This window comes from Pleurodeles waltl, chromosome 7 (assembly GCF_031143425.1).
Source record: "Pleurodeles waltl isolate 20211129_DDA chromosome 7, aPleWal1.hap1.20221129, whole genome shotgun sequence".
Classification (NCBI taxonomy): Eukaryota; Metazoa; Chordata; class Amphibia; order Caudata; family Salamandridae; genus Pleurodeles; species Pleurodeles waltl.
Window position 1 is genome coordinate 1,117,315,988 of NC_090446.1, and position 17,661 is coordinate 1,117,333,648.

Sequence of the window (17,661 nt, forward strand, 5' to 3'; positions counted from 1 at the left end):
ATATGCAAGATATTATCTCAAAGAGAAATATGAAAAGAACATTTAAAAGTGATTATTCCTCCTGTACCACTGCAAGCTTCTTCCAACATACTGTGCTTATAACTTATTTCAAGTGACAACATCTGCAAGCAAAGAGTGAGGGTCTAAGCCTGGTGGTTGCTTTTAAAAAAGGACAGTTTTCAATAAGTAAATGAAATGGCCTTACTTTGAAGGGGCACTAAGTATATTTAAGCAAACGCTAGGATCCGAGTACAAAGTGGCTTGACATTACAGCCCTCACGTCTCACTCCCCAGTAAATTTAAACCATGCTGATGAGCTGATTTACATGTACAGTCTTAGAGAAGTTCTCTCAAAAACCAAGGGCCTGACAATACCAGAAAATGGAGTAGGGTTACCGCCTTTCTCAGGGAGCAACACTGGTCATTTGTGCATGTCTGGGGGTTCTGGAAGGGCAAGCTGCTGCTTCGCGGATAGAAGTACGTGCAAAATTCGCTGTTATTTTTTTTACGTTTCTTTTTCCTAACAAAAACGGTCTATGCACAGCCTACACATCAATAAAACTAGTTTGACTAGTTTTCAACTGTATTTTTAGATTTAAATGTATATTTCAATGGTGGACAATCCCAGACTTAAATGATTTTCATGCTATTTTTTTCCTGTTTTGTCATACAAATATCGGGTTGTCCGGTAAAATAGAGGTCAGTTTGGCAACCCTAAACTGGAGCTGAAGGAGTGCCCCTCATGTGTTCTTCGGGTGGTATCATGGTTCTTGGCTGACAGAGGATCTTTCCTAGCAGGCAGACCAACACACTCTAAACAATGTGAAAGGTCCTCCCCAGGATTACTGCAGAGGCCCAGTCCCAAGTGTCCTTACAACTTGACACCTGTGCACAGAGTACCAGTGACTCTCAGGAAGGATAGATGCTGTGCCTCAGGGTGTTCCTGCGAGTTCTCCCAAACCGAACATAGACTTCAGAACGTGAAAAAAAACATCGCGTAGCAGCGCCAGGGAAGAGCTAGACTGGCTTGCAATGGACAAATAATTACCAGAGTGCACTGCATGATGTGGGAATTGCTCCGCGCCTATCACCTTGCTGCAGTTAAGCGTAGATCGTAAAATTGGGTATCCTGTCTTCAAATGAAAATATAAAAATAGACGAGAGGTGAAGATCTATAGGTTCTGTGCCCTCAAATGTGTAAAAAACAGCTGAATATCTGTGATCTGATTAGCCTTTTCAAGTTCAAAATTTTGCTAAACGTGTTTAGGGACATAGCTCTCAGTGCAGCAGGTGCACTGGCTCTTGGGTCCACAGGTTTGAAGGCACCATTGTACCCCAACTGTGGCTATTTTTCACTATACAACACAGAAGCATAAGGGCCTGCTGTCCATGCTTGGGTTAGGGTCTGTGTGAAGCTGTAAGGCTAGTGATCTTTTAGGTGATAGACTAATGATCTCTGGACTACATGAACCAGTAATGAGGATTTGGGAAAACCGTCTACCTCTTACAGTGGAAACCCTGTGACCAACTGCATTGTAACAAGAAATAAGTTAACTTCAGTAAGACTTAAATGCTGCATGCTGCCATCCCTCGTAATAGTTTGATCAATCGAAGGAGAGCGCTTAAAAAATGACCAAATGGGCAGAGTCATCCTCCCTTCCTGATAAAGACAGAGAGCCTCACTGAAAGACCTTCGCACACAAATATGAACACGATATTTGGGGCTGTTGAGCCTGAGGTGCCCACGTGCTAGCTGAAGTACCTCCTGAAAGACGAGTCGACTTGGTTCAGTGGGAGAAATATGGTGCGATTAATTGTAGAAACAGAGTCCATCTTTTCTAAAGCGTGAAGTGGAACTCTATGTTTACGTACTTGTTCTCACTTATCTGAGGTGCAGCTGCACCGAGCAGTATTTACCCAGTCTTACACAGCTTACCTTCACCTCGGGGTGGTCTGGCGCCACGCCATAGCGCACAAGGCCAAAGGGGACAGGCAGCTTCTCGTATATATCCACGTGAACCCTCTTATGGTGCTGTAATGGAAAGCAAAGCAGTAAGCACCGCATAATGTTCACATTTCAAAGCTTTGAACTGGTAGCACTTGGCTCAACAATGCATATAGTGGGGCGGCACTGGTATTGAGGTCAGAAGTGAGATAACACAAAACTACAAAGCATTTAAAAAAAAAAAAAGAACAAAGCTCAGCAAAACATAATGAAACTGCACTGGCGCTTAAAACATATGTGTATAATGCCACAGCAGTACATTTACAGGAAAAGTACAGGCATCTGAACTAGAAATTCCTAAGAAGGGAAGCGCAAGCCAGGCTCCTGAGTCAACAATATGTGTAATAAAGGGACAGCGCTGATATCGGAGGCGACGCCAGGTATCACAGGACAAGACTCCAGCTTGAGTGAGCAACGCATAATGGCACAGCACTGGCACCTGAATTAGCAAGGCCTATAAGGGGACACCATTGGCAACCGAACCAGCAAGGCTAGCACTACCACAGAGTCATCAATGCTCTGGCACTGGGCACATCAATGCCTGGCAGAGGACTGGGACAGGACTGGCACTTGAGTCATCAATGCCTGTAATAGGTTAGCACTGTCCCTTCAGTCAGCACTGTTTCCAGTCGGACATCATTGGCACTGGGCACAGCAGTGCCTGTGATGGAACAGCACAGGAGCTGAGTACAGCAATGCCTGTAATAGGAGAGCCTTGGCCCTCGAGTCAATAATGCTTCTAGTGGGACATCCCTGGCACTGGGCACAGCAGTGCCTGTGATGGAATAGCACGGACACTTGCTATAGCAGTGTCTGTAACAGAATAGCACTGGCACTTGGGTCAACAATGTCCATAGTGGAACAGCACTGGCACTGGGCAGAGCAGTGGCTGTGATGGAACAGCACTGGCACTGGGCACAGCAATGGCTGTAATAGGATAGCAGCAGCACTAGCTCTGGGCACAGCAGTGCATGTGATGGAACAGCACTGGCACTTGCTATGGCAGTGCCTGTAACAGAATAGCACTGGCGCTTGGGTTTACAATGCATGTACTGGGACATCACTGTCACTGGGCACAGCGGTGCCTGTGATGGAACAGCACTGACACTTGCCTTAGCAGTGCCTGTAATAGAATAGTACTGACACTTGGGTCAACAATGCCTGTACTGGGACAGCACTAGCACTAGCACTGGCACTGGGCACAGTAATGGCAGTGAAGGAACCCGTAATAGGATATTAGTGGCACTTGAAGTCAACAATGCCTGCGATGGGACGGCACCGCACTTGCAATAGCAGCCTTGGCACTTCTCGGGCCAGTGACTGGTGGAATTTAGAGAGCAGCCCTGGCCATGAATATGAGGAGACATTTCCTGTAACAGTTATCAAAATAGTTGGCTTTTATCTCACAGCTCAACATAAAGGTCCTTCGGCATTTTTAGAAACCCCGTCTGGGCAGTGATGTGCCGGCATTAGCGTCCTTCAAACCCAAAGCAAAGGACGTTACGTGCTAGACGTCAATGCTGCACTATCACATATGAAGGCCTTTTATATTTAAAAAAAAAAAAAAAAAAAAACAGTCTTCGGTATTGGTGAGATTAACGGAGAGGAGAAAGGCCAGTGTTCTGACAGGCACTGAAAGCTTTGCATAAACACTGCGATGTCCTTGCTCTTCGCCAAGGAAGCAGGAGCTGAGCCTTTAAGCGAAAATGTACCTTGTGTTCCATTTAATCAATTTCTTGACATAGTGTCCAACTTCAAAGCATTGTACAGACGGCGGATACAAAAACATCATCCGAACACAAGGGAAACAACCCACACATAAATATAACAACAATTAAGAGAAACATACATTTCCACCATGGATGTCAATCTCTGCATCAAGTGCGGGAATGTAAACATGGGTACCAAAGACTCCCCCAACCCACGGAAAACTGTGCTTCGTACATAATACACACAATAAGAGTAACAAAAACGTAATGTCACCATTATGCCCCTTTAATAGGCTGAAGATCAATCGAAAAGTTATTTGATATAGGATTCCGAGAGACAGTTTACTTTTCAATTAAGTTGAAATGGCCAATGGCAGTGTTAATCTAACTGACACTAATTATTATGCATTTATATTTCCTTACATAAATAAAAAACACATTGTAAAATGAATCTACAAGAATATATTCATATTTAGAAGTGGAGAGCACGTGAGAGATAAATGTAAATGCTGAGAAGACAATCCTATAAATCGCTCAATAAATTATTTGTTCCTGTTTATGTGCACCACTAAATAGTCCAGCCCAGCGGTTAATAACCTAGTGTCCACTGGGGCCTATTAAAGAGTACCACAACTGCTCAGAAAATGAGATATTAGCAGAGCTTGAATCGTGCGAGCAGTACAAGTGCATCAAACAGAACACAGCTGGTGGCCACGACTGAAGCACTGATATGTGCTGACAGATAAAAAGTGCTAAAAAGACAAAGTGATATGCTAGAATCTAGCAAATCGCCTTGTCATTTGGCAATTAAACAATTTTTTTTATAAAAGCTTCAACTTTCCATTTATAATTACAATTTAGATTTTTGTATTTGTGAATTAAATACAATATTTCATAATCTGTGTATCTGTCTGGTGTATACTTGATTCTGTAATATTGTGTACAGTTTTGAGGTTCAAATCTTAGAAACTGCTATGGCTAGGGCTTCAAGCCTTTAGTGGTGAGTTAGTGGGGCTCCACAAAATATATATAATTGTATTAATATTTGGACAGGTATAAAGTTTAAATATAACAAAAGAAAGGAGAAATAAAGGAAAACCAACCAAGAGACTGCAGGTAGTCAAGTACAATAAGCATCTTGCTCACAAAGAATTGACAAGTGTGCTATTAGTCGCTGTCAGTCACGACCCCCCCACCTTTTGCCCCTCATGAAGAGTGTCTGTCAGGCTGAACAAAGGTCAGCCTGACAGACACTCTTCATGTTCAGGTCAGGCAGCCAGGAGCAGACATGCGCAATTTGTGCAGACTCCTGGCTGCCTGAGCTGAACTTTGCTGGGCTGAGGAGGTCACAGCTCCTATGGGCGTGACCTCCTTGGCTCAGCAAAGGTGCCTCGAGGCCCTCCCCTGGGTGACGAGGAAATCGTCACCCATTGACTTAGACCTGGGCGCTTCAGGTTTAAGCACTGAAGCGCCCAGGGCGAGTGTCAATCAGTGACACTTCGTTACAGAGTGTGTTGGGGTCAGCAGTCTCACTGACTCCATCCCACTCTCTGACGAGGCTGGGAAGCCAATGAGGGAAGGCAGCAGTCCCAACCCTCCTGGGACCTCCAAGGCTGAAGGTAAAGTGTGCGTGTGTGTGTATGAGCTCTTTTAAAATGAATGTTTGGTGAGTGCGTGCATGTTTGAATGTTATGAGTGTTGTTAATGGATGTGCGTATGTGTTTGTGTGTGAGAGAATGAATGTGTGTGTGATCTTTTAAAATGAATGTTTGGTGAGTGCGTGCATGTTTGAATGTTAGGAGTGTTGTTAATGGATGTGAGTGTGTGCGTGAAAGAATGAGTGTGTGTGTGATCTTTTAAAATGAATGTTTGGTGCGTGTGTGCAAGTTTGAATGTTATGAGTGTTGTTAATGGATGTGCGTGCGTGTGTGAAAGAATGAGTGTGTGTGCCTCCCGCCCGCCCCCCTCCCTCCCTCCTAAAGCTGCCGGCCACCATTGGTCGCTGTTCCTCTTTTTTTCTTCGTGGACCTTGCTCATTGGACAGTGTTAAGTTTCCAAAGGGCCATGAGAAGTTTGGGCTAGGGGAATGGTTAGTTCCGGGTTAAATGCTCCTTCCTTGTCAAAGAAGTTCAGGCCTACTCCACTGCTTGACATACGGCCTCCCCAGTAAAAACAATATTCATCCCCTTCCACTCTTCTCCATCCTCTTAGCACAATTCACTGCCTGTTTTCCCAGCTCCCTCTCAGACAATGGATTTTCCAACCCCAACCCAAACTCTATAAAAATAATGCCAAGCTAGCTCCCCTGCTTAATTGTCATTTTCACTTGACTCACAATGCAGCTAGACAGGCCACCATTTTTCACATCCATATGCAAGAGGTATGAAACGACATTAACTAGCAAGTACGATGCCCGACCCTCGCATGCTAGACTACATGCTTGACATCTTGGTTTATACTGTCTGTTCCTTTTTCTCAAACATACGTTTCTCGTGTTTTTCTAACCGAAACTCTAGCCAGAACCCAGTGACTTAGAAAAGTGGTCACAAAGGACTGATCAGGACATAAAGCTGAACAGATCACATTTATTCCATGTTTTTCTATCAGTGGCACTCACTCAGAGAAACATATTACACAAGCTGTGTTGAGCTCATTACAGTTTATATAAGTGTTCTGTTTTATGTCTGGGACAAAATACCAACGGTATCAGACTATAATAAATCACAAAAACATTATGTAAAACCAGAGACAAGAGACTAAGGCAAGCGGAGCTATAAGGTAATTCTTAATTGGCTTCCAAAACTCCTGATCATTGTACATGGCCAGTCAGTCAGTGAGGGAGGGAAATCAGGTAACAACTCTCTGCGAATGCTGCATTAAGATACCCTCTGATCTAAGAACACACCTGCAAAACACTACTATAGATAATCTGATGGTTTCGCAATTGATGCGAATTTGGAATCAAAACTATTTTAAAAAAGATGCAAAGTACATTTTCACATATTTATCATCGTCATCCTTACATTTATGTTTATTTGTAAGCAGTTGTATATAGTGCAGGAAAAAACATCGGTGTACAGAACACTTTGCTTAAGTTCGGGATATCAGAGAAAATAGTTATAAACAAACACAAAGGCCAACATTTAAGTTACAAAATAATATCACAGAGTGTATTTCAAGTCTCTAATAGGTACCGTGCCTGATATGAATTTATGAAAAAAAATAGTACAGGGCTACTGACTTTGACACATTTAAAGACAAGGTAGAATACTATGGAGTCCATCAATCAAAAAAATAGGCTGTAGACTTTCAAAAATGAGGGCAGGCCTCGAAAATTCATAGAAAATGCTGCAAGACCTGCAGGTCCAGTAACAAGAATAATATACTCGACCTAACTGTAATGTACCTGACCTGTAAATTCGCCTCATATTGTGTGATCCTAGGCAAATATTTTATTTTACAGTCACCTTTTTCTTCATTCTCATGAGTGCACCTTCAAATATGTGCGTTCAGCATTCCTGCCGTACAAAAAAACCCTCTTGTTTAATTAATTACACTAAACAATTCCTCCCTATAAATTGAGAATCTAGCCCACATGATCCATGACTTGTCGCTCAGTTTACTAATAACATTGCCATCGAAACAGGAGTGTTTCTCAGTTTATTTTAAAACACTCACTTTTGAAAAATACATTACTAAAGCATGATGTGATAGCACACTGTCATTTACAGCAGGAAATTTCCAAGAAATGGCATGAAAAACTTCCCCACTAACTTCCAGCTTCACTGATAATACACTACATAGTTTTAACAATAATATGTGAAAATTGGGTTTTAGAAAACACTTATCATTGCACATCAGCAAGTAAGTGTTCTGATTTGTTTTCATCCTATTAAAAAGGTTTAAAGACCAATTCCCTACAGCCTTTTATTTCACACTTTTTACAGCAGGTCAGAGAGTTCACCTTACAAAATCCTGGAACTCGGTAGTCAAAAGGAAAAAAAGATAATTTGACTTTTGACCTCTGTCTCTGAACACAGAGCAAATGAGACAAGAACATGATTTAAAGGCATCCTTATTGCTCCTTCACTTTCTGACTAAACAGAACACTGGTTCCTTGTTGTAGGAAGTTGGCTCTGTATGTGCTATTTCAAAGTAAGGAATAGCATGCACAGAGTCCAAGGGTTCCCCTTAGAGGTAAAATAGTGGTAAAAATAGATAATACTAATGCTCTATTTTGTGGTAGTGTGGTCGAGCAGTAGGCTTATCCAAGGAGTAGTGTTAAGCATTTGTTGTACATACACAAGACAATAAATGAGGTACACACACTCAGAGACAAATCCAGCCAATAGGTTTTTATATAGAAAAATATCTTTTCTTAGTTTATTTTAAGAACCACAGGTTCAAATTCTACATGTAATATCTCATTCGAAAGGTATTGCAGGTAAGTACTTTAGGAACTTCAAATCATCAAAATTGCATGTATACTTTTCAAGTTATTGACAAATAGCTGTTTTAAAAGTGGACACTTAGTGCAATTTTCACAGTTCCTAGGGGAGGTAAGTATTGGTTAGATTAACCAGGTAAGTAAGACACTTACAGGGCTCAGTTCTTGGTCCAAGGTAGCCCACCGTTGGGGGTTCAGAGCAACCCCAAAGTCACCACACCAGCAGCTCAGGGCCGGTCAGGTGCAGAGTCCAAAGTGGTGCCCAAAACACATAGGCTAGAATGGAGAGAAGGGGGTGCCCCGGTTCCGGTCTGCTTGCAGGTAAGTACCCGCGTCTTCGGAGGGCAGACCAGGGGGGTTTTGTAGGGCACCGGGGGGGACACAAGTCCACACAGAAATTTCACCCTCAGCGGCGCGGGGGCGGCCGGGTGCAGTGTAGAAACACGCGTCGGGTTCGCAATGTTAGTCTATGAGAGATCTCGGGATCTCTTCAGCGCTGCAGGCAGGCAAGGGGGGGGATTCCTCGGGGAAACCTCCACTTGGGCAAGGGAGAGGGACTCCTGGGGGTCACTTCTCCCGTGAAAGTCCGGTCCTTCAGGTCCTGGGGGCTGCGGGTGCAGGGTCTCTCCCAGGTGTCGGGACTTTAGGTTCAAAGGAGTCGCGGTCAGGGGAAGCCTCGGGATTCCCTCTGCAGGCGGCGCTGTGGGGGCTCAGGGGGGACAGGTTTTGGTACTCACAGTATCAGAGTAGTCCTGGGGTCCCTCCTGAGGTGTTGGATCGCCACCAGTCGAGTCGGGGTCGCCGGGTGCAGTGTTGCAAGTCTCACGCTTCTTGCGGGGAGCTTGCAGGGATCTTTAAAGTTGCTGGAAACAAAGTTGCAGCTTTTCTTGGAGCAGGTCCGCTGTCCTCGGGAGTTTCTTGTCTTTTCGAAGCAGGGGCAGTCCTCAGAGGATGTCGAGGTCGCTGGTCCCTTCGGAAGGCGTCGCTGGAGCAGGATCTTTGGAAGGCAGGAGACAGGCCGGTGAGTTTCTGGAGCCAAGGCAGTTGTCGTCTTCTGGTCTTCCGCTGCAGGGGTTTTCAGCTGGGCAGTCCTTCTTCTTGTTGCAGGAATCTAATTTTCTAGGGTTCAGGGTAGCCCTTAAATACTAAATTTAAGGGCGTGTTTAGGTCTGGGGGGTTAGTAGCCAATGGCTACTAGCCCTGAGGGTGGGTACACCCTCTTTGTGCCTCCTCCCAAGGGGAGGGGGTCACAATCCTAACCCTATTGGGGGAATCCTCCATCTGCAAGATGGAGGATTTCTAAAAGTTAGAGTCACCTCAGCTCAGGACACCTTAGGGGCTGTCCTGACTGGCCAGTGACTCCTCCTTGTTTTTCTCATTATTTTCTCCGGCCTTGCCGCCAAAAGTGGGGCCTGGCCGGAGGGGGCGGGCAACTCCACTAGCTGGAGTGTCCTGCTGGGTTGGCACAAAGGAGGTGAGCCTTTGAGGCTCACCGCCAGGTGTGACAATTCCTGCCTGGGGGAGGTGTTAGCATCTCCACCCAGTGCAGGCTTTGTTACTGGCCTCAGAGTGACAAAGGCACTCTCCCCATGGGGCCAGCAACATGTCTCGGTTTGTGGCAGGCTGCTAAAACTAGTCAGCCTACACAGATAGTCGGTTAAGTTTCAGGGGGCACCTCTAAGGTGCCCTCTGTGGTGTATTTTACAATAAAATGTACACTGGCATCAGTGTGCATTTATTGTGCTGAGAAGTTTGATACCAAACTTCCCAGTTTTCAGTGTAGCCATTATGGTGCTGTGGAGTTCGTGTTTGACAGACTCCCAGACCATATACTCTTATGGCTACCCTGCACTTACAATGTCTAGGGTTTTGTTTAGACACTGTAGGGGTACCATGCTCATGCACTGGTACCCTCACCTATGGTATAGTGCACCCTGCCTTAGGGCTGTAAGGCCTGCTAGAGGGGTGTCTTACCTATACTGCATAGGCAGTGAGAGGCTGGCATGGCACCCTGAGGGGAGTGCCATGTCGACTTACTCGTTTTGTCCTCACTAGCACACACAAGCTGGTAAGCAGTGTGTCTGTGCTGAGTGAGAGGTCTCCAGGGTGGCATAAGACATGCTGCAGCCCTTAGAGACCTTCCTTGGCATCAGGGCCCTTGGTACTAGAAGTACCAGTTACAAGGGACTTATCTGGATGCCAGGGTCTGCCAATTGTGGATACAAAAGTACAGGTTAGGGAAAGAACACTGGTGCTGGGGCCTGGTTAGCAGGCCTCAGCACACTTTCAATTGTAAACATAGCATCAGCAAAGGCAAAAAGTCAGGGGGCAACCATGCCAAGGAGGCATTTCCTTACACTTGTCAACTGCCAGAAGAGGCGAGTAGGACCTAAAAATAGCTCAACCTGACAAAATATGACTTGCTGTAGCGAGTGGGCAAATAGATTTTTCGAGCCCTGCTGAGAGCAAAAGACCATGCTATATGCCCTTCAGGATGAGGGGCAATAATGAAATAATATATATATTTTTTTAAACGCACCACAAAATGATGACCTGATGCCAGGAAGGGATGCAATGCTCACGGACGTAGATGCACCTTTGGTCCTCTTCCCAAACGCCCATGGGGCAATGGATGCAGGGGTGTCCTTTGGCGTTGGGTTTACTTGTCCTGGAGCACTAGTGGTTGTGGGGTCCTGTGGTCTGAGGCTGCAGGCGTCGTCGTGGAGTCCAGGAGGGGGCGAAACCACAGTGGACCCGAACTCAGGAGAGCTGGGGGTTGTTGTTGACACCAGGGGTCCACTTCAACTCAGGTTGGCGGCAACAGGTGCAGTGGTTCTTTAAGGCATTAGGTTTCTCTCACCTCCGAAGCTGTGGGGAGGGGGACCTGCATGAACAGGCTGCAGACGACTTCAGGGAGTCCAGGAGGGGTGAAACCACAAAGGACTTGGACTCTGGACAGCTGGGGAACCTTGTTGGCACTGGTGGTTGGCTTCACCTGGGTCGAGGATGATGGGTGCAGTGGTGACTTCAGGTGTTGGGTCTTTGTGGTTCTGGGGGCTGCAGAGTCCTTTCCTTGGAGTTGGTTGGACAGCATGTCCACTGCTCATGGGAGACTTGAGTCTTTTTCGAAGGCAGGCAGTCCTCCCAGATTTCTACAGGTTCATCTGCAGGGTGAAGTGTATTCTGGTGCAGAGTCGGTCTAGGAGTGCAGACTGGTTGGCGTGGTTTGTTCCAGGCCAGCTGCTTCATATTCCAATCTTCTGTGAGTGCATCTCTTCTTTGTCCTTTTCTTCTAAGGTCGTAAGAATCTGAGTTCTAGTGCTCGGGGGAGCACTTAAATACTCAATTTAGGGGTGTTACAGGGAGTGCCAGGTGGCAGCCAATCGTTTGCCCAACTTTAGGGTGACCACACCCTTTCTATGACCACTTACACTGGGAAGTGGGCATAAACCTAATCCCAGTGACCTAATTCCTTCCAAACAAAGATGGGGGAATTTAAAAAGTTGCATCCACTTCAGCTCGTCCACCTTATTCGTGGTACTGGCATGAAGTGGGCACACCATCAAATCTACCTAATTTTCCTGCCTGTTCTGATGCAAAAAGTGAGGTCAGGACAGGGAAGTCAGTCATTTCCGCCATCTGGAGAGACCTGGGTCACATTACAACGGCGTCTAGGCCTTTGAAGCTTCCCGTCCTGGAATGTCCATCCTGCCTGGGTGAGGTGTTAACACCCCCACACAGTGCAGGCTTTTGTCTTTGGCCCTCAAAAGCACTGGCTCTCATCTTGGGGGGGAGAGGTCAGAAAAATGGCTAGGGTGGCTCAACTGGTTAGGACCAGTCAGTGAACACACCAGTAGTTTGTAGGTTTTCAGGGGCCACCTCCAACTAGCCCTCTTGTGTGCAGGGTCTGGTGAATCCAACACTGTCATCACTGTGGGCTCACCAATATGAGATGTTTGATACCAAACATTTTCAGTGAAGCCATAACTAGGGTACTCGCATTCACCAGTGCCCTGCACATGTATTCAAAATGGCTTCCCTGGACGCTTACTATATGAGAATCGACAAAGACATAGTACGGGCATATCTGCTTGTTCAGATATGCCCTCACATGTAATATAATGCCCCTGCCTTAGGGCTGTAAGGCCTGCTAGAGGAGTGACTTACATATATTGCATGGTGTGTTAGGGGACATGGCACACAGGCTGTGTCCCATGTTGTGTTTTCACTTTTGTTGATACGCAGCCTGCAATGGCAGCCTGGCATGTGCTTGGTGATGGGTCCCTTAGAGTGGCACATTTCGTACTGCAGCCCTCAGTGATGCTCTTTAGTACACTTGACCCTAGGTAACAGGGGTACCATTTACTAGGTATTTACAGTGGGTGCTAAAGATTTTGAAAATTGGGAAAATGACTGTGCAATTTTGGGGAAAGAGATCTGGCACTGGGGACATGGTTAGCAGGAATCCAGTGCATTTTCAGTTGAAATTACACCATAGACCAGGTAAAAAGTGGGGGGTGACATTGTCAAAAGAGGCACTTTCCTACAGTATCCAATTCAGTGCAATAAGTATTTGGGATGTCATCAAATGCTCTGGAGCCTTTGTCCGTTCTGCTGTCTGTAAAGGTAGTATGAGAGAAGCTAGGAGTAATATGGGAATTCACTCGAAAGTACCCACGCTTGAGTCACATGCTTATTATAATCATGCTCTGTGGTGAACTATTTAATTAACTTATGGAACCTAAAGCTGACAATGCCCACCTAAGATGACTAATTTCAGGACTAGATAGGATGGATATCCAGAATGGATTGCCTTGTAAGTATTGTGAGTTAACTTACAAATACTTTGTGCCTTAATGGGTTGCTAATTCAGTAGAACATGTTTCGGAGATGAGGACTGATGAGGACAAATATCCGAAGATGAAAATATTACTGCGCACAAACTAGGGCCTTTATCACTGAATAGCAGAAATAAAATAATGCACTTTAACTACATTTACAGAGTTTATCATACCCATTCATGTCTGCTGCAGTGTAGGCTCATTGAAGATTCCAAGAGCAGGCAATGTGTTGCCCCAAATGCAAAGTTATGCCCCCTGTAAGCTAAGTCATATAGGGTCAACTAGCACAATGATTGTCATACCCATATCACTGGAACTAGAAATTGCTTTGCTTGGGCTTGTTAAAAAACATAACAGTAAATGTAAGGAAATGTGGAGTCATGGATCCTTAAGGTTACCAAATGAGAAGTGGCTAAATGCTGGAGTCAGGCCCTGCACCAACTGAGCGACTGGCTCAAAGATTTGTCTTATTGCAACAAGCAGCTGAAAATATTTGAAAAAACAATCCCACCCGATCCAAGGTCATAATATGATAGGCATTACAAGCACTGGGGGCTTTATGTGAGTCTGGTCACTCTGGGTCTCAAACTAGACAGTAATAAAAAAAGGACATTGAAACTTGCCCCCATCAAGCCCTATATTCATGCCCTTAAGTTTACAATCAAAAACAGTGAACGGTTTCTGCACAAAGAATGCAAAAAAACAAAAAAAATAAGGCAAGCCGTGTAAGGAATTCGCTTCTTGTTTAGATTCCAAATGGCTTACTTAATCTTGCATTCCCTAAGAGCCTAAGAGTATTTGTTTTTTTCCATGATGTTCTGTTTCTGTAGTTTTATGTCCAGCATATTACTATTGTATAGTGCATACATTAGGTCATAGGTACTCGCAAACATTTTGCCAAGGGCCAAAAGGTTTGTTCTGTGGTGTGGCCAAGGGCAGCATGGATGACAGCAGAGTGGTGGGAGTGGTGGGGAGGTGTTGGGAGTCTGTAAGGTGGGTGTAGGAGAAGTGAAGCATGTACATCTAGTTCCTGAATTGCACAATGTGAAACCAGAAAACCTGGGATCAATCCCAGATGCCCCACTTGACCAAATTGTGTGATTCTAGGACATTGTTTTATTTCACTTTCTCTCCTTTTTCTTCGCTATCACATACAAGAGGACTTTGAAATACCCAACTTCAAGATATGCGCAGTACAAAACCTTTTGTTGAGTATGATTTAATAAACTATAATGTTGTCCATGTACAACAACAACCCAGAGAGTGCATATAACAACTGACTTGCTCCTTAGTTCACTATTGCGATTTTAATCGGTGGGGGTGGAGAGAAGCATGAATGTTTCTTATATTGACCTAAATTCATCATATTTTAATACGACTGTTGCAAGATGTCTTAAAAAATGAAAGTGTTCCAAAGTTAAGTGGTGTAGGAAACCTTAGTTACTTCCTCTCTAATTTCAATTAACCTGAAAACAAATGCTTGCCCGTTTATTTAACATCTGTTTTATATTAAGGCTGATTCGAGTAAACAGCAGCCGAGGGCTGCTGTTGACCAGGGGCCATATCTAAAGGTCAGAAGGGCCACATGCAGCCCACAGGCCATACTTTGAGTATCACTGCATTAAGCGGAGTCGCCTCCCAGTGATTATTACCATGGGATACTGCAGATAATTAAGCCAACGCAAGTTTCTCACAGTGCCTGTCAGCGGGTCAAAAAGGTGTTCAGAATACATGGACATCCAGTCCTTGGTTTCTCTGAAGAACGCACAGAAGAATAGCCATGCGTGTCCATTGCAATTGGGTTTCTATTCAATTGTGTATTTAGAAGGTACACAGGTGATAGAATATTGATAAATTGAAAGTAAACATGAATTTAGTGCAAACACAAGTGGGTGCATTGTGTGTTTGTGGATGATAAAACGTAGGAGATGTGAGGAAGTACATGCAGGAGAGTGTGAAAAGTGAGTGCTGAAGAGGTAAGAGATGAGACATGCAGATGGTGGATTTCAGGAAGATGTAATAGGGAGGGGGCGCCACCAGTATGACAGTGGCATCCTCTCTGCAGCAATGTCGTAATCAGGTCCTATGTAACTTTGGTGTACTGGCAAAAAAACAGCTATGTGTCCCCTTGTATTGCTGTGTATTATGTTAAATACTAATAGACAAACACAAAAAAATAAGAAAAATAATGTTTGCAGATGTGATCAAACTTTCTTGAGTCTGTGGTCAGTCTGGCCACAGCCTGTAAAGCCTCTTTGGGAGAAGCGAGGTTATGTCTCATGAAATAAATGACCGCTGAAGAATGGAAATTGGTTAGGCGATCTGCAGTATCAGCTAAATGTTTCATGGCGGATGGCAGGAGCTGTAGAGCAGTGGTTCCCAACCTGTGGTTCAAGGACCTCCAGGGGTCCGCAAAGCCTTCTCAAGGGATCAGCAACTGTTTAGAAAATTTAATAATATTAACAGATTAGGTCCCCAGGTTTCAGTAATGACTCAGTGGGGGTTCCCGGAATCCAATAATGATTCATTGGGGATCCCCGGGCTCCAGTAATGATAAAGTGAGGTCCACAAAAGTCAACAGGTGGGGAACCACTGCTGTAGAGTATTAGTGTGTATCATTCTCTAACATTTGGAAGAATGCTATAATCTGTTACACCAAAACTCGGGGGACACGTACCTTCAGGAGGTGCTGTGCAGTGTAAAAGCCTGCTGGTCCACTGCCTACAATGCACACTTTCGGCGAGTCTAAGGTTGTGCAGAGTGTCCTTCTCAGTCCTGGATTCAGAACTAACAAAAGTTGTTTTCAATCACAAGTGTCAGAAAAAACATATGGGTACAGATACAGACATTTCAGATGCCATACAAATCACTTACTTTGCTATCCCACCACGCACACGTCCTGCAAGAAATGGGTCTCTGACCTGAAATTCTGGTCCACGAGCGTTTCTGACAATGAAGAGCGCACAACATCTCTGTCCTGTCTACACACCAGCTCTCAATTCCTTCTAACCCTAAATATTACATTTTCCACCTTCCAGTGTTTGTGCCACTCTCCCAGTTCCATGCACATGTGGGTGTTCCCCGGAACACTAGACTATGACACCCATTGCATCTACTTGCTATCCCTGAGAAGTGCTATTTCACCATGAACAGGTTTCAAGAACTCTTTCAATTTATGATCAAAGACGTTGGAGTAATGCATGAACATCATGGGTAGGCCAATCACTGATGAAACGTAGATGCATTTGAAAAGCTGAAGCCTATGTTCAATAACCCGCAAAATGATAAGCACATTATGATTTCTCCTCATAAACTAACATTGGAAACGGCTCGATGCCAAGCTTTAAATTAAAACAAATGGATGAAGCGCGATTTCCATTGAAAAATCTGTTTAGGTTTGATGGGAAGAGGAAAAATATTTAAAGAGAATAACAGAAGAAAGTTGTACATATAAATAGAAACATGATTACGGTGCGTGTGTTTTGTTTGTGAGACGGTTGAATCAATGGAACCCTTTCTCTGCCCAAATACTTATTTTGCACAATTTATGAGCCTGTTAACTCAACGTTTCCCTCCTTTACCAAGTTGCAGTTGCTCTCTCTATTTGCTCTGTCATCTTTTAGTTTACGAAGTTGCAGAGTCCCCTTACCTGCAGGACTGGAACAAGCACTCAGCTGCAGAGGTTGCAAGAAGATGCTGCATCTTAAGCACCGCGGAAACATCTTGCTGTTAAATGGGGCAGAATGAGAGGGGGTTCAATAGTGACTACAGTAGACGCTTGCGTAGACTTCCCATTCGGAGGCAGTACACCGGCTCCATGTCAAACCTTCTCTGGGCGGGGCTTAGCGAGTTTCATTCAAGGACACCCCTCCTTCCATCCCATGCTCCTCCCAATGCACGACATTTCGACAGACCCTGACCCCAAGATAACGGAGGCAGACCATATAATTCCATGACCATTTCCAAAGAGCACACAGATATTTCAGAACTAAAAAAACGGTAGAAAGAAAAGTAAGACTTAAATTTACAGTAGCCTCTACCAGAGAACTCAGATTTCCCATTGGTCTCCTCTCCTGACCTGTTGTTATTAAATAAATAGCCGCAAAACTCTGATCCGACCTGTTCTACGCAGAGCTCAGCACAGCTGGAGCGCTAACTTCTTATACGAACGTACTTGTGCTGGGCGCCATGCTGCTGAGACAAGTACTTTTACGGTTCTCTATAGCTGTTCCGCAAAATACATTTATCGACAAAAAAATACTTTTGTCTGGCCTTTTACCATTTACCGACGTATGGAAAAGCGCGAAACATATACTGGTTCATTGCTAGGTTATTAATCCCTTTTAAAATAGTTTGCTCGTTCGCTAAATATGATTTCGAATGGCGGATTCAATAGCAATTTTCATTGTGTTTTTCTATAACAGATACGTATTCATGTATGCCCTAACATGGTTTGGGACAGCTAGCTTCACTACCTTCTGATTTTAGGGGGGTGTCTCATAAGCCCGTGGAATAGCTCTGTGCAGCCCTTCTTTTGTGTCGGTGACTGCCGTCATCTAAATTATGAGACAGGATTCAAGTGAATGTTACAGCTCACCACTAATGAGGGTGATCAAGCAAAATTTTTTTTTTTCGAAGAGTTACTTCTCATGCAGCATC

The 17,661-nt window shown here is 44.6% G+C and overlaps 1 protein-coding gene across 1 annotated transcript in view; it reads right to left on the reverse strand.

Moving 5' to 3' along the window:
* The window catches only part of FDXR (ferredoxin reductase), a 197,760-nt gene extending 180,630 nt beyond the window's left edge, over positions 1 to 17,130 (reverse strand). The window contains exons 1-3 of the mRNA XM_069200092.1: positions 16,652 to 17,130; positions 15,680 to 15,789; positions 1,937 to 2,032 (exon numbers count right to left, since the gene is read on the reverse strand). Of these exons, the coding sequence (XP_069056193.1) occupies positions 1,937 to 2,032; positions 15,680 to 15,789; positions 16,652 to 16,724 (279 nt within the window). The 5' untranslated portion in view covers positions 16,725 to 17,130. The remainder of the gene's footprint in view (positions 1 to 1,936; positions 2,033 to 15,679; positions 15,790 to 16,651) is intronic.
* Positions 17,131 to 17,661: the final 531 nt, after the last annotated feature.